Source organism: Naegleria fowleri, assembly GCF_008403515.1.
Source record: "Naegleria fowleri strain ATCC 30894 chromosome Unknown tig12, whole genome shotgun sequence".
Classification (NCBI taxonomy): Eukaryota; Heterolobosea; class Eutetramitea; order Acrasida; family Naegleriidae; genus Naegleria; species Naegleria fowleri.
The window spans coordinates 204,830-226,959 of NW_025407944.1; the positions used below are offsets into that span (position 1 = coordinate 204,830).

Genomic DNA, 22,130 nt, shown 5'->3' on the forward strand with positions numbered 1-22,130 from the left:
GTAAGGTTTATGTTGAGATTGGAAATATAATAACCTCCATGTCCAATAGAACTGAAATTACTATCGATGATGAACTACGAGAAGTGAAGTCTGATAAGTTGCTGAATAAAGTCAATTGACAAAATATGCAGAAAATCCCACAAACACCGGACCTTTATTAAGGTCGGGTGTTTGGAGAGACCACAAACCCATTAGTCCTTCCTTTAATTAACAAACGAATTTTATTGTTTACTCTTTCGAAACATGAAGTTTTCAAACACAGCAGTCAAGGTCAATTGTTCAGACCAGATAACTTTATCAATGTGCTCGCCAATGGAGTAACCTCTTCAACACTCGCAAATAATTCGGAAAGCATACTCTTGATGGAAGAGTTTTTCATCACAATCACTATAGAGAAGAGCATGAGTGAATATACATTGGTTAAATAAACGGCTTTCACCTTTTTTGGAAATCAGTAAATTCGTCAAATCAGTAAATATTATTTTCATTGACTGATTTCATTAAAAAAAGAAATTTCGAGTACTCGGGAAGATGCTTGCTTTCCATCCTGTTGACCGAATGAGAAACAATATTTTCACTTCGTGACGGAACTCTCGGGTCCTTCTTTCATTCCAAAGAAAATTTGGTTCTCTGGTGATCTGTGAAAGAATGCTCGAAGAGCAAACACTTTGAGTGTGTATTGTGTATTGACTGTAGATGTTGGAGAGGGCAATGCTAGATAAGTGTGTTTACCACGAATAATAGAGAAATAGAGAAGATTTCATCCTTTGGAGTTTTCGAGTGTTTTTTGATGGTTGTCTTTTATCTGCATCCAAAAAAAGAATACACAGTTCACTACCAAATTGTGCTTTCCTTTCTTTGATAATTTTTGAATGGTTGGTGAATTGGAATATACAAAGATTTAATGTTGATCCATCTCATTGTCATGTCACACTGATCCTAGAAATAAAGAGATGATTTTGTTGATTGAGTCATGAACAGTCCACAATTCTTCAATTCCTCTTCGGCTGCCTCAAATAAAAGTCGTGAAGTCAATATTTTGTTCTCATCCTTTGAGCTTTCCATGACAGCCCTGGAGCAAGCTCTAAAAATACAATTTTCAATGTTACTTCCACTGAATTCTGCATATCGTTCAGACAACTCTTCGAAATCTGTTTCTGAAATAGATTTTGGAACTTTTTGAGGTATTAAATTTCTCCATAATTGTTTTCTTTCATTGGCGGAAGGGTGAGAAAATTCCAGCACAAATTTGAATCTTCGAATCAGTGAGCTGTCTAGAGATGACAATGACGAAGCTATCATGACTACTGCTCCTTCAAAATGTTCCAAATGATTTAAAATGATTCTCACAGATTTATCCAATTGAGAGCCATGAGAATCAGAATCTGAGACACACTCTAACACTAACAACGCTCCTGTTTCCTTACATTCCTTAAAAAGAGTTTCAATATTTTTGGTTGTGTTGAAACTATACTTGGTCATTAATTCATTAATATCAATAACTTTCATGGGTTGTCCAATTTCATAACTAATGACTTCAGCTGCTAATGATTTTCCAACTCCTGCTGGACCTACAATGAGAACAGTAGTTCCTTGCTTTTTAACAATAGAATTCTCAAATCCCCATTGATTGAACAAAATTTTTCTCGATTTCTCGAAGGATATCACTTGTTTCACTTGGTTCTTTAAATTTTCAGAAATAATCAAATCAGAAAGACCTCTTTTTGGAATAATTTTACGTTCAAAGTCATTCAATTTCAAGTATCCTTTCAATTGGAATTGACATGCTTTGTGAAGATCAGAGTGACAAATGATTGGATTTTGTGAGTCTCTTGAAACTGCAAACGAGAGTGCAGTAATAATTGCATTCTTGATAAGACCTCCTGTAATCTCAAAATCAAGTGATAATTGATCAAAATCAACGTCATTGGCAAGTCGTGCTCCAGAAGGGATATGTTTTCTCCAAATCTGTTTTCTTAACAATGAGTCTGGTGATTTAAATTCCACAGCAAGAGTAATTCTTCGGTACATGGCCTCATCAAGTTCGTATTGTCTATTAGTGGCCAAAATAATTAGACCGTCAAATTTCTCAATTTCTGTTAATAAGGCAGTGACATCTGAATTTGATTTTTTGCGAGACTCAAAGAATTGATCACATTCATCGAAAAACAAAAGAGCATCGTTGATCTTGGCTTCTCTAAAAACATACTTGAGAATGTCTCCCTTTTGTTCCGTCATGTTTGAAAAATTAACAAGTAACATTTTCTTTCCAATATAATTCGCAAGTGCGTTCGAAGTTAACGTTTTTCCAGTTCCTGAAGCTCCATAAAAAAGCATGACAATTGAATTACCATAGGTAATGATATCTTCAAATCCTAATTGTTTTCTGACCTTTTTGAATTTTTCAAAATTTGACACTGTTTCCACAATTAATTGTTTTTGTGAGTCAGGTAGCACTACATTCTCCAATTTGATTTTTGGATAAAACAAATGAGAGCCTTCTACAACATGTGAAAATTCTAAATCAAGACCACACAAATAATCCAACATTCTTCGATCAATATCTACAGAACATTCCATCAAATCATCACTCAGTTTGTCTGAAAGCCGTATCATGCAGTCTGAAATAAGCTTCGATTGTTTGTAAAAATAGGATCGATGAGAAATTCTACTTTGTAAGTCGTCACATAACACCCATAAAATATAACCAACATTAAAGCTCGTTGTGTAATTCATACGATGTGACGAATTTGCAGCCATGACAACTTCCAAACAAATGATTGAACTTGTACACATAATGAGAACCCATTTTTCAAAGTCATCAAGTCCTCTCATTTGTGCAAGCTTCTCTAACCTTGGAATGATTGTTGTTTGTTTCATCCTCTTCTCACATTTTCCCAATAATAATCGACATTTGCTTTTTAGCTCACGAATCACACTTTCATGACTTCTTGTTCTAGAGACTTTGTAAGTTTCGTCATTCTCTTCTGTGATTTTTTCAATCTCAGCATTTCTTAAACGGATTTTGGCACAAATATATTGGAACCTGTCATCTAGATATTCAATGTCATTATTGTATGGTGCCAGGAAATCTTCATCGCTCTTGGACGTATGAGTTTCCTTAATTGGAATGGTACCAGTGTCGACATTTTTCTCTTTTTGCATAAATTCGTACACGTCAAACTCCTGATCACCTATTTCAGCTTGTAATTTCAAAAGCTCATCGTCAAGTTCATCCAGTTTAATCTCTTCATCAAGTGGTAATGATTTCTGCGTAGGAGGACATTTCGTTGTTATACCTGGCAATACAAAGCTTTCCTCTTCCAACAAAATTTCAGATAATTTGGTCTTGTCAATTTTTAAGAACTCTTCTGCTGTTAAGGTAATACCAATGAGAGCATTGATACACTCTGTTGGCATCTTGACACAATAGGAAGAAATAGTATCCTTATAACTTGAATCAATAACAACAAGCCCTTGTTGAATGTGAAGTCGATCTTGACCAATAAATTTGAGAGCTTCTTTTGTGTTCATGTTCGCAGCACGTGTCATGGCTGATAAATTCATGGAAGCTATTGTGCCATGATCAATGAGAGATTCTGCTAAAAGACTGCTCGACTGGCAAACTAAAACATAGGCAAATGCCATAAATTCTTTGTTTGAAAGCTCTAATTGATCACAAAGTCTAATAATTCGTGGAATCTTTTCACAAGAATTGGAAGACTCTAAATATTCCGTAGAATGATAGAAATCATTCTTGTGTTGGATCATGTCATATATGAAAAGTTTAGCTCTTTCAAATTCTTTTAGAATTGAATTCATTCGGCTTGCTGAATAATTTTCCTTTTCTACAAGAGAGTTAATTAATGTCGATTGCAATCGATTACGAATTGCTTCTGCCTGTAACGAGACAACAAAATAATATTCCAACCATTGGATCAGCTCTAAATTTAATTCTTGGAAATTGTCTTTTTTTTCATCATGATATATCTTTGGATGATTATAAAACCCGTGATGATGTAAAAAATCCGAAATTTGTTTTGGCAAAAACATGTCCAACCACTGATCTTGTGATTGTTGTTGCATTTTTTTGGTCGTAGGTTGTAATGAATTCAGAGACGTTTTCCAAGCAAAAATTTCGTTGTTGAACCTAACACTCAGCATCGTCATCAACAGCACCCTAAAGAAGCTCCAAAATAACAAGATTTCATCCTTTCATGTCACCGTTCAATCCATTTTTCATCACTCGCAAAATATAATGCATATCCATTATTTCTGGCATTGTAAAGCAGACTGCTTTCAACATGATTTCCTTGTCATTGCAAAATGGTGAGTCATTGGATCCAATAACAGCAAGACTATTGAGTTTGATGACTTTTAACACAAATTCTCGGTCGTCAACCACTTCTTTCGGTACAGACCCATCTTGTCTGACAGCTGTTAATACCACTTGTCGTTCATTTTTCAACTCACCTGATGTGTAGCCAAGTACAAATTCGTTTTGATTCACAGCAGTCAATACTACTTCTCTATCTTCAAATCACTTGATGCATAATTTAAGGCTTTACCATTTTGGTTGACAGCAGTCAATACAACAAATTTAGTTCCCCTCAACTCTTTCGAAACAAGGTCCAATGCAAAGCCATTTTGTTTGATCGCATGAAGTGCAATTTCTCTACCATTCTGCAATTCAGAAGAGGCGAATAGAATCGAAGCGCCATAACTTTTCACATCATTCACAACAATGTCCCTATCCAATCTTCTGATGCAAACTCCAACATGAAACCAAATTCTGACTATGTGGATAGGAAGTAAGTGTGTCCTTTCACGAAAAGTCAAGTCTGCTTTACAATGCCAGGTGTGAAAGGCATTAACACTTCAAATCTGGAGGCTAATGATGAGTTGTTATCGATTTATTTTCATGAGGGTCTTCAATCTTCAAACAAATTCGACTCCACATTCCATTAAAAAATTAAGAGAGGTGTTTCAAAGGTCAGAAGGAAAAAGGACAGTGTTATTTTCCAGGAATGACTTTAGTGCAGCATATGGATCAGTACTGTTCCGTATCTGATAAACAATGGTCTTGAAATTAAGCTCATCAAACCGTTGCCAAAACTTTCTTGCTTCCCTTGCTTTGTCTAATTCATTTCTTGAAGAGGATTGAAATTTGTTGCAAGAAGCCCAATAACAAAATGTCTTCAATAACGCTTCACAATCATATTTTGTTTTGTAAGATTTGAAACTACGGGGATAAAAAATACATTCTAAATATTCATCTGCGCAAAATGAAACTGTTCCGGCAAACTGTGTCAATTCGTCAGCTTTACAAGCAAAACCCCAATCAATAAATATTAATTTTCCGTCATTTCCATAGACCTGATATGATATCTCTGTGACAATATCCTCTTGAATGAACCTTCTGCAATAAGTCTATTAAATCCATACATTCTTGTTTGGTTGGAGGTTCTGTATTTTCTATGCGATTAAATTTTTTCATTTGTAAAACTCCTTTAGATAGTTTTTCTACTAGAGGGATATCAATATTATGATTTTTGAGAGTATTCAAAGTTTGATATTCGTTTTCAAACAAGATGATATAATCAAACGTTTTACATATTTTAGCAACTCTTCCATCAGGTACTTCAAAAACCAAAGAAGTATAACCTTCGGAAAGGAAGTTAAATTGATTGCTGTTGATGGATAAAACCCAATACTATCCACCTTGTCAATGGAAGTGTTAAGTAATGAATAAAGTGTTTGTATACCAAGAGTTACCATATTATTGGTGGGTGCGAAATCTATCGGTTTTGAATGTTGAAAAGTAACAATATCATCATCATTAATCTCAGCTTTTAGGAATATAATTGATGTGTAATTTGTGATGAATCCGTAATTACACTTTCTGTAATGTTTTTGAGCAATGAGAAGTGTTTGTAAATATGAAATCATTTGGCCCAAACTGTTTGCGTTTTCGATACTTTTACAACGAGCTTTTATGTCACCAACAATATTTGCAATTTTAGTTAGTAATGAGTGATTAGATGTTTCTAGTAAGGTATAGTTTTTGAAGTAGAACGTAAAATCTGGTGCTTGAGATGTGCTGCTATCAAGTTGGGTTGATAAATATTGTTTTTGGCTTATGTCCTTTACCTTCAAATCATTTTGTGCCATTTTTTCGAGGATTGTACTCATTGCGTTATGGTCCTCACTCTCCACTGAACTGTTTATAGGCGTGAAAAGGTTTAATATACCATCATTAACCTGGCTATGGGTAATCCAGTTCGTGAGCTCCATTTCATCGACAACAGTAATGTGTTGTTGGTTTTTTTCTGAAATATAAATACTAGCATATGAGTTGATAGGTTGGATGTAGGTTTGAGAGTTAATTGTAATTGTTTAGTTTTTTCTTGTTCACGTTTTGTTTTTTCTTTTTCTATTTCTATTTCGCGTTTTGTTTTTTCTTTCAGTTGATATTTCATTTTCTTTGGTATGTATGGGATAGAATTCTTATACTCTTTTCGTTTTTTTGGGGATGAAGATGATGCTGGAGGTGGTGATGCTGGTGATGATTCCGATGAATCTTCTGGTGATGATGATAGCGGTTCGGACATCGTAAATTTTTTTCAAAAATATAGCTGCACGAGAAAAAAAATTGATCAAGAAAAACAATAGATCGATAAATATTTACTATTTTGCTTTATTGTAAACAACCTGTTTACAACAGATTACAAAGGCCGGTCCGATCCAATCTCAAAAGCCGAGCTAATTAAATTGCCTCAATACGTCGTACGATGCATGAATTTCCTTTTTCATCAAACAACATCGATGATGTGTCGTGAAATCATCCCAAGATTTTTCATATTTTTCGTTGAGTTTCTGTAATGATGTGCAGGTCCACAAAGTCAATTGGAAATGCCTTCAATTTTAACGTTCGTTCTCAAGATATTGCTCTCAAACTTTGCAATGCCTACGTGGAGAATCATGCTATCAAAGTATTCATGAGAGAAGCATTGGAAGTGATCACTTCCAGAAGAACACAAAAACCTTGGACAAGTTTTAGAACGACTTGCGCTGTTGCTTGTCTTTACTTGGATTCAACATACGGATTTTTCTTGCGACATGGATTAATTTCTGGTGAGCAGTATGGTCAATTGGATGAAATGATGAATTCAATTTGTGAATCGTTGACACCTCTCATTCCAATGCTGATCAAGAGTTTTAACTTTCCAGAGGATATCCTTACCAATGTGCCAATGGGTCCAAAACTTGTAGAAATGATGGCCTACGATAAGATCTATGAGTAATTATGAGGATCCATCTACAAATTTACAAGTTTTGATGAATGCTTGTTGAAAATGAATGTGCTCTATATTTCATGATCTTGTATTTCGGAAACAACTCTTTTTCTTTTTTGATCGATTCTCCAAAAATTGTGTAAATCCGTCATTGATCACTTGGGCCTGTGCATTAAAATTCCAAAAGCTTTGATGTTTTCAAATTCTTCAAGTTTTGAGTTTTGCTCTGTTGAATGAAAGGACAAAAATGAAACAAACACGAAAAAACACATGACTTGGATCAAATTCGCACATCGATGTTGAATTAATTTTTTTACTGTGTTTGGAACTCTCTGAAGGGAGTGTAGTGGGACCAAGTGATCAATGACGGATAGCATTCTTATTGTTTGTAACGCTTGAATCTGCTTGTTGATCATTCTCTATTGGTTCCATGATCTTGTCCGCTTCTGTTACCTTTCTCTTCTTTGTAGCGGGTGGTGTAATTGGCTGTGGATCCATTTTTTTCGGTTTGTTATTTTGAGAGAGTGTTTGCAGGAACACAGTAAAAAATTGCTTCTATCACCTCGAAACTTCAGCGAAACAGTTCCACTTCAGTTCCTCGGTGCAGAATAACTATCCCTTGTTTTTGCTTGATTTCATGGTTTCTTCTTGTTTTCCCGGAAAAAAAATTCTTCTATCCACTCGAAAACTTATGCGAAACCTCCCGCCCTTCGTCTCCCAGCAGCTCCTTCGACTCAGGTCGGAAGTGTTCCGCATCATTTTCCTCGTGGCAGAATAACTAAAATTCAGTTTCAAATTGTTCTGCAGACACGGAATGTCTGAAATGGTTTGTCCAATCTTTGATTGGCAGCGAACGAGATAGACCTCTGACCTAGAGCGATTTGGTGACTGTTGTTTGTCTTTAGAGGGCGAAAAATCAATTTTTTTGAAAAAACAGTTCAGATTCAGAAATAGATCTTTAATCTTAAAAGCAACAGCATCATCTGATTGAACTACTTTTCATTATTTTTTTGATAGATGATTTGGAGAAAGAAACTGTTTTTTATTTTTCTTGGCGCCATTCATACTACAGGCCAACAAAAAAAATGAGCAGTTTCTCAACCCCTAAGAAGCCTGGAGTCACCTCATCGACACCATCCTTGTACAGCACTGCCAGCTCTTCTTCAAATGTAACAGGAGTTTCACCATCTGCTCAAGTGGTACAACCTACATCATCATCACCAGGAAGTGGAAACGTGAACACCTTGCTCACCGGGATTGATTTCAAAGCCATTGAAGATATGGATCCTTCTCTCGCTGAAGGGCATCGAGTGATATTTGATAAAGAAATACCCATTGAATTACGTACACAAGATCAGAATGAATCTGAGTCGGATCTTGGAACGCTTGAGGCCATCAGAGTAAAAATTTTAATTCTTGAAGGAGAGGTAGAGGATGATGCTTCTGTAAAGTTGGAACTAACCTCCGAGGCTGATCTGTTCTTCCATTTTACGCATTCAATGGGAAGAAGAGACTTTTTGGCACTACAACAATCTCAAAAATTGATGGTCGATTTTCCAAACTATCCAAAGATGCTCAGCAAAATGTTAAATGCCTGCATAAAAGAGCCAGAATCTTTTCTTTGTATTTTGATTATGGAAAGAGATGGAAAGGGACATTTAAATTTTGTCCAAAATATGGAATACAAATTTGTGGAGCTATTGAGCCTTGAAATCCAAGAGAGTCCTGAGCACATTATTCGACAACATATTTCATTTAGATACAATAGCATGAGGTCAAGAGTTGCTATTTTGAACGCCAGATTACAAGAAGTCTCAACCATTATCAAAATGAAAAATCCATCCTTATTGCTTCACCTAACTCGCGCAGTTGCAGGCACAGCACCAACCAACAACACTACCTCACCAAGTACCTTGACTCAGAAAAAGAAATAAAGGGTCCAAAAATTGTCAACACCTATACACTACTCGATATTTTCAACAAGGGCCAACAACTGTTCAGGTGTGGAAGGTCTTGCTTGTGGATCTAATTGGAGGGTCATGCACACAAAATCTAACAATTCCTCGCTGTATATATCTTTGAGCTCATTGCATACGTTGTTCACATAATGAGGATCCTTCTCTAATTCTTCTCTCACGTTCACCGTTCGTTGTGTGAGAATTTCCAATATAATTGCTCCCAGAGACCATATATCTGATGACGCACTGTATCCTTCTCCTTTACATTGTTCTGGAGACATGTAATTGATGGTTCCAACAGATGCATCTTTTGTCGATTTAACAAGACAACTCAATCCAAAATCTCCCAACCGAAGTTCTTCTCGTTCTAAATCATTGAAGAAAATATTTTCAGGCTGAAACATTCAAAATTGTTGTTAAAGTGAAAATGATATGAAACCTACCTTCAAATCTCTGTGGAGATATCCTTTCGAGTGAATGAAAACAAGAGCAATGGTTAACTTTTTCAACCATTTCACAATTTGTGTCTGGCTCACATAAGTCGTAATTCCCTTCTTTTTGAATCGGTCCAAATACATCCTCATATCACCTCCTTTGCAAAACTCTAAAATGATGCAAAGAACATATTCTTGCTTTCCTGACAGTTGGTTTTGTTTCTCATCGCCTTCAATATTATCTGCAATGATCGTTGATTCTTTTTGTTCAACGAAAAAGTCGTAAATCGAATTGATATACTCATGTCGTAATGAATAGAGAGATTTGATTTCGTTGAAATTCTGATTTAGCTCTTGAATTGTTTTCATTTTGATTCTTTTCATGACATAAAATTTCTTGTCAGAAACCGCATCTTTTTCAGCCACAATATATGTACATGCTTGTCCACCTTTGCCAATTTGTTTCTTAATGGAATACTTTTCACTGTAGTCATCCCCTTTTCCTTGGACAATATCATCTTGAAGAGCACTGTTCACTTTTTCTTCCTCTTCAGGAGTCAATTTTGGATTTGAAATATTCTTGTGATAGGGTTTTGGTGGGCCAACCTCGTAGGCTTCTGAAACACTGTTCAAAAATGGTGGTGGAGGTGGTGGAGGTGGAACTAAATGTTTCAACATGGACAAGAATGAATTGAATGGACGTCGTTTTGTTGGTTTCTTTGAAGGCATTGTGTTTCCTCTGTTACCTGCATGTTTAGATAACGAGGCATTGCTTGCAAATTCTCCAATATTGATCGATCGTTTTTCACTGTTTGAAAAGAGAGTATAGGTGGTGTGAGTGTGAAATCAAAAGGAACCAAAAAAATAAATCATAAAATAGCAATTATCAAAGTTAACAACACCAAAAAAGATAAATAATCAAAATGAACAATTATCAAAAAAAATCAAAGTTAACAACATAAACAGTAATAATAATACATACTCGACCAGAATTCTAATATTATCGTTTCGTGCTGATGGTCGATTCACATCAGTTGCTGGTCTCAATAGTGGCTCCAATCCGTCTTCAAAAATATACTTAATATCGTCCTTATTTAGAGCACAAGTTTCATACAAGTGAATGCCTTTTTGTGAAGGTAATGCACTCTTTACAATATTGTGTAGTAATCTTCCAATGAATTTTAAACTTTTTTCATAGTGTTTTGTATCATCATTATTTTCATTTCTTGAAGAAGTGTAATTAACAGAAGAAAGTGCTGTAAATGCTGATATTGTCATTTCTTGATTGGTCTTAAACTCTGGGAACAATGTCGAAATGCATTTTCCTTTTTCTTCAATTTTTTCTTTAAACACATCTGACTTGTTTAGGACGATTAAAAAATCTGCCTTTGATAAACCTCTCATATTCATTTCTTGGCAGAGATTTTTCAATTCATCTATCGTATCTTGCATCTTGTTTTTGTCTTTTTGATCGGTCGAATACATGTCAAAATCTGATAGAGAGATCACATAAATAATTGCGTTGGGATTAATGTCGAGAAGAGTGTTCCACTTTCTTCGCTCACATCTCTCTCCACCAGTATCATACAATTTGATTACGCTTGATTTGTTAATTTTGATATCTACAGAGGTGATTCCTGTTGTCACACATCTCATTTTCAAGTAGTCATCCTCAGTTGCTAAAGGTTGAAAAATAATCCCAAAAAGTGTGAAATTTCACTTTGCAATACTTACGCTTGTAATCTTCTCTAAAAATTCGGTTGATATTCTTCAAAAAGTAAATAATGTTTTCATGAATAGAAAATCCAAAATCATTCGCATTATAAAATAGAGTCCTCAAAGATTGATTTTTCCATAACACTTTGATGTCTTCTTTCAATGCCTTTAATCCTCCTTCATAATCAGTTTCCCAAGATCTTTCATTCATTGTTTTTGTAGAAATGTCATTAATTTTGTTTACAATTTTTTCCTCTGTTTTGCTCCACTCTGTGAAAAAGAGGTTTGCTGTAGAAGATCTTTTCCGTGGTTGAGTTTGCATGACAGACATCATGGCAGCATCCATCCATGTTACCAACGATTCACTATTTCTTCGTAAGGAATTTTTACTCTCAAACATTTCATGATTCTCTTTCACATTTGGACTCAATAATAATCCATGTCTCATTGCTGCCATTATTCCACTTCCTCCAATCAAATCATCCTCAACACTGTCAGGTAAACTTTCTGTTGGTTTGTCAAAGGTCTGGTTGGAAATAACAATATTGGGAGAATACTTTTTTTCACAAATTTCCATCAAGTGATCGGAGAGTCTTCTTCCATGTCTCGATGGTTTCGCATTCTTAGTGGTGTTGGTGTTGATGAATAATCGATCATTTTCATGGTTTATGGATGTTTGTGCGAGGTGTTGTTGTAATGTGGTGGGAGTATTCAATGATAGAAATGATGATGATTGTATGGTTGGTAAACTTTGAGAGATGATATTTGATGAGCTATTGTTGTTGTGGTGACTGGTTTCCATCTCGGGAGTTCCCACCACTTCCGGTGATGTTGTGAATTGTTGTTGTTGTTCTTGTTGTTGATGAATAAAATTCAAAGCCCTTTTTAAATGATTGATAATGTCGTATCGAAGTGTTTTCTTGATCAATACTCGATTCTCTTGTGATAAATGAAAATTACTGAATTGAACATTGCCGTACATGGATCGACACGATTTAAAGATTGTACTCTTTCCAGAGTCTGAACATCCTAACAAGACAATGACAGGTGGTTGATTTTCGGAATTTGCAGAAGATGTGATAGTATTGGTTGTTGTTGTTGTTGTTGAATGAAAGGTATGACTCATCACTTTTTCAGAAGGAGGAATGGAAGTGGTGGCGGTGACTGTAGTGATGGGTTGTTTAAATGTATTTGGAGAGTGAGTGGGAGAGGTCACATGGAGGAGTCTTGTTGTTGTTGAGTCTGTCGTGGTTCGATTGCTGTTGTTGTTGTTGTTGTTCGGTGAACGGTTGAACACCACCTCTTTCGGGAGGGCTGATGTGGCGTTCGCTCTCATTTTTTCGTTGTGTCTTCCTCATCTTCATCCTTTTCATGAAAACGGTATATGAGAGGGATGATGATAGCTGTGTCGTTTTTGTGAGTAGTACAACGAGAGATAATCCGAATCAATGATTAATACACTAAAACCCATTTCTGAGAATAACGTTAAGCTCGAAGGATTTGAAAGATGAAGAACAGTTTTATTAAAAGTAACAGCTGGATTCTTGACAACTGACAGTATTGAAATACAAAATGATCTTCAAATAAAAATGTCCTCGTTCAATACAACACCCCTCAAGACCCTTTCTCCAATACCCTCGTCAGCAAGCTCCAAATGTCATCATCATCGGCAGCTCTCAAAAAGCGCTCAAACTCTTTCGTCACCTCAAGCTATACATCTAAGCCATAGTTTTAACGTCATTTACAACGAGCAACAACAAATAACACCATCCTTTCAGAATATCCATTCCGAGCCAATCATACGACAACAACCTTCCTTTATCAGAAGTCCAATGATCATACACAATCTCACCCATCCACCAAGGCGCAATTCCTCTTATAATAATAGTAATAACAATCATTATTTATTTAATATCCCTCAACCTCGCCATGAATCACCATCTCATCTCAATAATCATGAAAGTCCAAATACCCAATTCTTAATGAGTGGTAGAGGAGGAGGAGGTTTTCTTCATGGCGAAGAAGATGAATTGCCACAACATTTCTCATGGACTCATTCTCCCCAAAGAGGCTCAAAAGAAAATATTTCAAGTCTTTCGTCCGCCATTACAACGCAAACCCAACCGCAGAGAGTCTTTACAGTAAACCGAATCTTCTCAGAATTACCTCTTCCTCAGTATCAGGAATCATCCAGTACCACAACAGCCTTATCATCATCACTACCTCTACCCCCACCACCTTATTCAGAGTATCCATTGTTTCAACCGACAACAACTAGTGCAGCGGAAATGCCCTTGAACCATCATCACCAGGTGTTGAAAACGAAAGCCTTAGATCGAGCATCTTCCAGCTCATCGTTGATGAATACTTCGCCTCGAGGAAAAGTCTATACCCACTTGTGTCTTATGATGAATGATTTGGAGCAATATTATCAATCCTCCCCAACAACTCCTAAACGAATTGCCTTTCATGAAGAATTTGTTCAAAACTCCCAAGACAACCAAATTCCAAAATTGGACAACCAGATGATTTTAGATCCACCTCCTTACGAAGAAGCAAATCGAACCTTTGCTCATGTTTCCCCTCATCAATTGGATTTGCAAACAAAATCAAGAAACCTCTCCTCTCCGAAAACTCCAACTAACAATCCACTGGTTAAGTCTTCTCCATCACTCATGAATTATCAACATGCTTCAGATTTCGAAAAGACGGATCTTCCTCGGCAACCTATCATTGTTGATCCAGTCCACTCCACAACAATTCAACAACCTCAAGAACTTCAACAACACAATGACTTCAAAGCCATCGACATTTCCATTCCTTTGTGTAAGAGCGAGACTCGTGAAACAAAAGTTGTTGACAAAATGGTAGGAGACATGTCGTTGGAACAACAAATTGATTATCACACCCAACGACTTAAGGAATTAAAACAAGCAGCTAAGAAAACGAAATTAACAGTGCGGAATCGCTTCATTCATCTTTCCCATTATTTACTTGCTCTATTTGAGATTGTTTTCACCATATCCATTATCAATTTTGCTGTTGCATCTTTTTGGAGGGGGTATGTACCATTCATTCTTCATAAGACGCCTGATAACACTGTAAACAGAACTTGGGTTTTAATTGAAACTTATGTAGTATTCAATGATTCTTCTCCCATAAGCAGCACTCAATTATCATGGTTTTATCTAGCTTGCGGATTAACAATATGTTTTTTTGTTCACATTGGTGGACTAGTTGCCAAGCAAGCCAATCTGTCGAAAAAGTTGAAAGACGCGTGGAAAAAATGTGTTAGCAAAAAACCAGACTCAAAGAAATCAAATTCGTTTTTCTCCAAATTTTTAAGTTTGATTCTCTTAGGCTTGTTGTGGATTTTCGAAAAAGTTTTTGTTTATATCGCAGGAATTGGATGTGTGTTTTCCTGGCTTGGAGTTTTCTATATTTGGTAAGTTTGTTACAAACAAAATGGATGAATATATGAGGTTAATTTGATTTAGGGACAAGTATGTGTCACCTTACATGGACATATCGTCCAGAGCTCCCAGTGGTTGGATAGCTCACGGAACAGGCGTTGGCATTCTATTACTGTTGACAAGCTTGAGATCGATTTTGACCGCCCCAGTACTGTCTCAAATGGATCGAAACATGTCCTTTGTTGGATTCCCTTTCATCAAGGTGGGATTTAATTACAGCCAATGTCTTTCCTGATAAATCTCAAAAGGAAAGGGTGGTCATCTAATAGAGAGGGATGATTGTAATAAAGGTGTGTCATCTGCCACAATGATTGCAAAACTCGAGCACAAAAAATGTTTTCCATTTCGAGGTCGGACAAAACGTTGCGAAGTTTGTTGATGGAGTCTGAAGAGGAGCAGTTGTTTGTACCAACTACTACTTCGATCAGCAACAATGATCAATCATCACAATATGAAGGTAGAAATCCAACTCGAAAATATGTCGAGTATAAAACCAAAACTCGGAGAAACAACAACAACAATAATTCATCATCATCCAAACGAAATAACGAAACAAATTCATCATCCATTAAAATTGCACGAAAGCATCGGCTGAGGAGAAATACCATGTTTCATGCTTCATCACCATCTCCGTACAACATGCTTCAACAAAATTCAGTCAGCGAAAGCTCCTATATTCATGCTTCTGCAAGCAACAATAATGAAACTCTCAATTTTGAAAGCGTCAGTACTGGAGATGGAAGAGGAGAAGGATTTTCAATCAATGCAATATCTTCAGTTGTGAGCAGCATCGAGAAACCGTACCATCAAGATCACAAAAATCTAAGAATCCTACCATCTTCATCAAACTCCTCATCATTACGACAACAACAGCAAGAAATTCATTCAATAGGAACAAGCGTTGTTTCTGGAATGTCAAGAAGCAACAGTGTTTGCAGTAACAACAGCAGTAATGCATCAATAGTAGCTGCAAAACATTTAGAACAACAAGAATCGGTTCCACAAACACCAACACCCAACGAAGAGGAAGAACAAGATAATTCTGCCTTGGTTCACCTCGAAAGAATAGCAAATTTAGAATCTTTGTTATCCCTCCAAAATGGGCAACCTCCTGAACGATTTCAAATTGGAATATTTGGCAGAAATTCTGCATTGATGACGATATTATTTGTTTTACGTTTAAAAACTAAATGGTCTGAAGTGTGGAACAATTTTAAATCTACGAATTCTGTCAAAATTGATCCCACAATGGATAGCTTAATTACTACGAGGCCAGTGTTAAATGTAGAGAACAATTCATTTAATTTAGTCTCTGTCGAATGGATAGACATGTCCATATCACATAATCAGTATAGAATGTCAGATACTGAAGGTTTTGTATTTTTAATTGACATTTCTGAATGGATGGAAGCCGAGGATCTTTCATCACCACAACTGTTAAAATCTATTGAAGAACAATTTAAGGTTGCATCAGATGTCATTAATGGAATTACGAAAGAGTTGTTTAAAAAGCAAAAAGGATTGCAACAATCATTCGAAGAACCAGTCACTTTTTTGTGCCATCTCAACGAATCATTGTATCATTTAAGAGACAAGGAATTAAGCTCTGAGTCAAAATCTTCACAAAATGATTCGTTTGAAAATATTTTAGCCACATCAGAAAACCATTTTGAGACAGATGGACAAGAATCAGAAATATCTGCATGCATCAGAGACACCATTGAACAATTAATTGATGAGTTCATAGCAATACCGTTAGATAATTATCAAATCTATATTCAAGACACAAGTATTGATACAGAGGAAGACGATTTATCTCGAATGATCGAGCATACATTCACCTTCTTGTCAACACGAGCCCTCAACAATAAGGAAACTGCCCGAAATAGGAAACAAAAAAAATTCATCAATCTATCTAGTTCTCTACCCTCCCTATTTACCTCAAGCCGAGAAGAGGATGACAAACCTTCACGATACCTGTAGTGCTTGCAATCATGATTGGCAGTTTGAAAAATTTCGAAATGATTCTGCTCATTCAAAAAAATTTGAAGGCGCTCTGTCAAATGTCGCAAGTTTAGACTTCCCAACCTGGTCGATGAAAAACAAGAACAAAAAAAATGATTCCACAACAACCTCCACGTTCTCAACAACGTAAACCACCAACAACATCCTCTAGAGAGTCAACATCTACTCCAGGTCGGTTTCTGATTACCACTCCTGTAGCATCATCATCACGCACTGTATTCTCTGAGAGTGTTACTACTGATCAGAGCTCATCCAAGAAGAGATCCTTCTCAGAGTTCAGACCAAGTAGAAGTGACCAACCAACCACAAGTCAGGAAAGTCGTGTAGCAGCCATTACCACCACTTTTTCACAACCTTCTCGTACTCGAACACGTATTACATTGACTGAGGAGGAGAAACAAGAGGTTGAGAAAATTAAAAAGCTCATTCAGCAGAACAAGCATGAAGAGTTGACAGAATACCACAAAAAGTTCTTAACAGGAAAGCTCTCTTGTGCTGTTCTTTTGGAGAGTAAACTTGCGTACTATATTAGACTTGTACGAAATTTGAAAATTCAGCAAAGAGAGAGCGAAGAAAGAAAGAAACGCAAAGAAGAACATGAAGAATTCGATATCGTCTATGAGTTTAATACTGAAGGATCTATCAAAACCCCTCCCTACGCTATGAAGCATCAAATATCATGTGCAACATTTGCAGTGGAGAAGCTGGAAAATGAAAAATCATTCTTGATTGGTAAGTGTTTATGAATTGTTTCAAGTGATGACCCACCGTGATACATGTCATTCTACACACCAACTGCATGCATTCTATTTGTTTAAATAGCACATCAAATGGGATTGGGTAAAACTTTAACAACCTTGATCAGTCTTTACAACTACAATCGAAGCAACAGTGTGGTAGAAAAAGGTATTACCTTGTCCTATCTTGTGTTAGTTCCCAAATCAAATTTAATGCACTTTAAAGAAGAATATGACAATCATTTCAAATATCAATTGGAAGGTTTTATTTCCAACATTTATGTGATCACCAGTGCAGAAGAAGAAGCCTATATTGAAGAGTATGAAAGAACTGGAGGAATGATTATCATGACTCACAATAGATGTGCACGATTGTTAGGTGACAGGGAAAAACAAGATTATGCGTACATCCTCGAACAGAACACAAAAATTTTGATTATAGACGAGGCGCATGTTATTAAGAACCCTGATTCTGTAAAATACAATCTATTCTCACAAATTAATACCAAAAGAAGAGTACTGATGACAGGTATGTAGAAACGAGCAATGTTTTCTCTCACTCTTGATGTCTTGTGTTTAATTCGATCGTGCAGGAACACCTTTTCAGAACAACATGAATGAAATCTTCACTTTAATAAGATTTATTGAACCCAACAATAAGGATATTGAATGGATCAAACCGTACTTTCAAGAACAATTTGTAGAATATGTCAAAAACAAACCCTATGAAAAATCTTCACAACTGAGAATTCAACTTTTCAACCACTACTTTAGACATCTCATTCACAGAGAAGTGGAGGCTCAAGAGCTCAGTGAAATAGAATCCAAAAAATCAGATTTCATTATCGAGTACAAGCTCTCTAAAACTGAGAAGGAGATTTACGATGGAATTGAGAGTCTTAAAGATCAATTTTCCAATTCCTTCTTTGCCTTTTACTTTTATTTGAGATTATGTCTTGACTGTGCTTCATATATTTGTGATAAGGAGGCATCAACACTCACAACAGCAAGACTTGAAGCAAGATTGGCTGATGACGAAGAAGAAGACGATAATGAATATATGTCTCTCTTTAATGAAGTCAAGAAATTGGTGGTTAACAAAAAAGATGAGCTGAAACCAACACGTTTGAAAGTGTTGGGAGCCTTGGTTGAACAGATAATTAGAAAAGACGAGTCTGTTATCATATTTACTGGACTAATTTGCTATGAAAATGACATTATGGCTTTCCTTCGCACCAATACTAAAGCTAAAGTTGTAAGTTTTTCAGGAAAGCTTGACATTGAACAAAGAAAACAAGTATTGAAAAGTTTTAAGAGGGGCGAGATTAATACATTGCTCGTGTCAAAGAATTCAGGAGGTGTTGGAATTGATTTAACACATGCCAATAATGTCATTCTCTACCAATTAGATTTCAATTATTATAAGGATGACCAATGTCTCGGCAGATTGCTCAGAAAAGGTCAAACAAAAACTGTTCGAGTATTTAGAATTGTTTGCGAGAATTCTATCGATCAAAAACTTTTAAAGTTACAAATCAACAAGCAAATTATTTTCAATAACTTGTTGGACAATAAGTACACTGCTCCTTCAGAGTTGGGTGATCGTACCATTGACCCCTCTATTTGTAGACAATTATTCAGGAATAATCACCTTCCAATTAGTATCGCTAATTATGTGACAAGATTTCAACATTTCATTCCCCTCAAATCTACTGAAAAGCCATCTCCAGAAGAATTCCAAACACATCTAAAAGAATTTGAAGACAAGTATAAACCCAGACAGTTAAGGAATCCTCGTCACCAATAAATTTCGTATTTACACAACAATCACCTCATGTCTATTATGATTCATAATTACATTCTACATGCGCTTGGTGAATGAGACACTGGTGACCATAAGACAATCAATATTCACACCTTTGTGTTACTAAGATGTCGGGACTTTTGAAGTTTCAAAAAAAAATCGAGCGAAGACATTGAAAAAAAGAACCTTCCAACAACAACCACATGCGTGGTTCATCATTTGTTTGTTGGGAAGATCTTCAACTGTGAGGATTCACTGAAAGCTCATATACAAGCATGTCTCGTAATATGAGGGACGGCGAAGTATATATTCATCACCTTCATCATCATTCAACTCTCGGAATGATCAATTTTATAGAAAGAAATCTAACAAGTACTAGTAGTCCTAGTGCTCATATCGTCGACAATTTTACTCTTCGGAATTCCGAAGCCATAATAATGACAGAACCTTCCCAAACATTGATGCAACATCAAATGAATCAACCCTCGCAAGGCTTGTTTTCCGATTTTTTAAAATTTTTTTATCATACCCAATCGAGTCGAGTGTTCGAGAGTGTTAAATCTCCTCTTCAAGACCATCTTCAAGACCAAGATGAAAAATCAATGTTTAAAACAGAACATCGAAGAATGAAAAGAAAAATTTATGAGAAAGTGAAAAAGGACATGCTCAAGTTGAGACAAGGAGATAACCAAGAAGACTCTTCAAATAATTTGAAAGAAATAATGATTCCTAAAAAAAGAGAAATGTATCAAATCATGGACACTATGTTTGCAAGACCTCATCCGATTAGTCTTAAATTGGTCACTTATGGATTTAAGAAACTATGGGCTACTCGATTTAGAGATATTGTGGAGTGTGGAATGGCAGCTACGATGAAATCTGTGAAAGACAAATATCCACACCATCCTGTGATTTATGTTCCCAATCATAGAAGCTATATGGACTTTTTACTTTTAAGCTATTTTTGCGTTTGTTGCAAAATTTATCCTTTACCAAATATTATTGCAGGAGAGGATTTCTTACAAATGATGCTTGTTAGTGACATTATGAGACAATGCGGAGCTCTATTTATGAAGAGACAATTTAATGACCAACCTGTGTATAAGGCAATATTTAATGAATATGTTACAACCTTACTTGAAGAAGGGAATTATTTAGAATTTTTCGTGGAAGGTACAAGATCAAGAAATGGAAAAACTCATCATCCAAAGTTTGGCATTCTTAACATCATTCTAGATGCTTTCTTAAAGAAGAGAATAGAAAATGTTATATTTGTACCTGTTTATTTTAGCTATGAATACATGGTGGAATCGAATTCACATGTTAGAGAAATGTTAGGAGAAACCAAAGCAAAGGAAACAACCATCAATATGTTTTCAAGCATGATGCAATTAATGTCAGAGAATTTTGGAGATGTTGCTGGTAAAATTGGAGAGCCAATCAGTTTGAACGATTTTTACAATAACCCTGAAAATGCCAATGCGAAGAACAATAGAAGAGATCTATCTTCTGCACTTGGATTTACCATAACCAAACAATTGAACAATAATTATATTGCTCTGTCTTCGCATATGGTTTCAGCTCTACTCTTGCAAACCGTTGGAGATGTAAGACTTTGTGACAGAAGAACGAGTATGCCATTAGAATCTCTCGTTGACAATGTTGATTGGCTAATGAATGAGCTAAAAACACGAAAGGTGCCTATTTATCTCAACAGTAAGGAAATGAGTCCTAGAGCTGTGGTTGAAAGATGTTTAACCGTGTTTAAAGATCAAATAGATTTAAGAGAGAATTCTATATTCATTAGAGAAGATCGTGAATGTTTGCTGCTATCAATTTACAAGAATTCTCTTGCATCAGTGTTCACAAAAGAATCAATTTTGTTATGTGCTCTCCATTCTTTCTTGGTTGAGGATGTGAATTTTTGCGAACAAGAGACCATGGAAATTATTGGAATTGATAAAGAAGAGTGGAAAGAGAGAAGTTCTGTTCTCAGTGAGTTGATTAGCTTGGAAATTCATCCATATGATATGCTTGATACGAGTGACAAATTTGAGCAGACTCTTTTGTACTCGAGTGGAAGAGGAATCATTTCAGTGGAAGAAACTTCAACAAGTGAAAGAACAATTTCAACGAAGGTGAATGTGAAAATTATGGATTTGAGATTTCATGAGTTTGTTTGCTCACTCATTTGGCCATCTATTGATACTTACTCAATGGTGATCGCTTATTGTTGCATGGTTGCTTCAAGAACCAACACTCACACCTTTCCAACAAATGAATTTGTGAAGAAAATTCAAGAGTTTTTAATCAAACTTCACAAAGAAACAGCAATTCCTTATTGTGAAAGCGTCTCAGTGCTGACCATCAAAAATGCTGTTTCGAGATACGTTACGTGGAATATTTTGCAACGAGTGTTGATCAACAACATCCACACCATCCAAATACGATCTCACTATGCAAACCAACCTAATGAGCTTATTGATTGGTGGACAATGGTTTCTCTCTACGGCAAATACAAGCCAAAAGAAAACTTTTTGGATGTTTATGGAGCTAGCATTCCTTACAACAGGATTTCCAAGTTGTAAACAATCACCTTTCAAATTTAATTGACAATACTCTTGATTAAAATTAAATTTACATGTTATTTTATTGTGTTCCAAATCAATTTGTTACAAACAAACTGAA

General features: G+C 35.9%; 9 protein-coding genes across 9 annotated transcripts; 6 read left to right on the plus strand and 3 right to left on the minus strand.

Annotated features, from left to right (window-relative positions):
- Window positions 1-939: 939 nt before the first annotated feature.
- FDP41_011776 (uncharacterized protein) lies at window positions 940-4,086 on the minus strand (the record flags this gene model as incomplete). Its single annotated transcript, XM_044702222.1, has 1 exon — window positions 940-4,086. One exon carries the CDS (start codon window positions 4,084-4,086, stop codon window positions 940-942), a length of 3,147 nt encoding a protein of 1,048 aa, XP_044566628.1.
- Window positions 4,087-6,242: 2,156 nt separating this feature from the next.
- Window positions 6,243-6,611, minus strand: FDP41_011777 (uncharacterized protein; the record flags this gene model as incomplete). Its single annotated transcript, XM_044702223.1, has 1 exon — window positions 6,243-6,611. One exon carries the CDS (start codon window positions 6,609-6,611, stop codon window positions 6,243-6,245), a length of 369 nt encoding a protein of 122 aa, XP_044566629.1.
- Window positions 6,612-6,884: 273 nt separating this feature from the next.
- Window positions 6,885-7,304, plus strand: FDP41_011778 (uncharacterized protein; the record flags this gene model as incomplete). The annotated part of the gene is made up of 1 exon (XM_044702224.1): window positions 6,885-7,304. One exon carries the CDS (start codon window positions 6,885-6,887, stop codon window positions 7,302-7,304), a length of 420 nt encoding a protein of 139 aa, XP_044566630.1.
- Window positions 7,305-8,380: 1,076 nt separating this feature from the next.
- Window positions 8,381-9,229, plus strand: FDP41_011779 (uncharacterized protein; the record flags this gene model as incomplete). Its single annotated transcript, XM_044702225.1, has 1 exon — window positions 8,381-9,229. One exon carries the CDS (start codon window positions 8,381-8,383, stop codon window positions 9,227-9,229), a length of 849 nt encoding a protein of 282 aa, XP_044566631.1.
- Window positions 9,230-9,258: 29 nt separating this feature from the next.
- On the minus strand, window positions 9,259-12,739 carry FDP41_011780 (uncharacterized protein; the record flags this gene model as incomplete). Its single annotated transcript, XM_044702227.1, has 4 exons — window positions 9,259-9,648; window positions 9,697-10,495; window positions 10,670-11,366; window positions 11,422-12,739. The coding sequence occupies 4 exons, from the start codon at window positions 12,737-12,739 to the stop codon at window positions 9,259-9,261; spliced, it is 3,204 nt and encodes a 1,067-aa protein (XP_044566632.1).
- A 253-nt stretch (window positions 12,740-12,992) lies between these two features.
- Window positions 12,993-15,111, plus strand: FDP41_011781 (uncharacterized protein; the record flags this gene model as incomplete). Its single annotated transcript, XM_044702228.1, has 3 exons — window positions 12,993-14,464; window positions 14,513-14,848; window positions 14,901-15,111. The coding sequence occupies 3 exons, from the start codon at window positions 12,993-12,995 to the stop codon at window positions 15,109-15,111; spliced, it is 2,019 nt and encodes a 672-aa protein (XP_044566633.1).
- Window positions 15,112-15,209: 98 nt separating this feature from the next.
- On the plus strand, window positions 15,210-16,859 carry FDP41_011782 (uncharacterized protein; the record flags this gene model as incomplete). The annotated part of the gene is made up of 1 exon (XM_044702229.1): window positions 15,210-16,859. The coding sequence occupies one exon, from the start codon at window positions 15,210-15,212 to the stop codon at window positions 16,857-16,859; it is 1,650 nt and encodes a 549-aa protein (XP_044566634.1).
- Window positions 16,860-16,993: 134 nt separating this feature from the next.
- On the plus strand, window positions 16,994-19,445 carry FDP41_011783 (uncharacterized protein; the record flags this gene model as incomplete). The annotated part of the gene is made up of 3 exons (XM_044702230.1): window positions 16,994-17,633; window positions 17,724-18,167; window positions 18,232-19,445. 3 exons carry the CDS (start codon window positions 16,994-16,996, stop codon window positions 19,443-19,445), a joined length of 2,298 nt encoding a protein of 765 aa, XP_044566635.1.
- A 338-nt stretch (window positions 19,446-19,783) lies between these two features.
- Window positions 19,784-22,030, plus strand: FDP41_011784 (uncharacterized protein; the record flags this gene model as incomplete). The annotated part of the gene is made up of 1 exon (XM_044702231.1): window positions 19,784-22,030. The coding sequence occupies one exon, from the start codon at window positions 19,784-19,786 to the stop codon at window positions 22,028-22,030; it is 2,247 nt and encodes a 748-aa protein (XP_044566636.1).
- Between the last annotated feature and the right edge of the window lie 100 nt (window positions 22,031-22,130).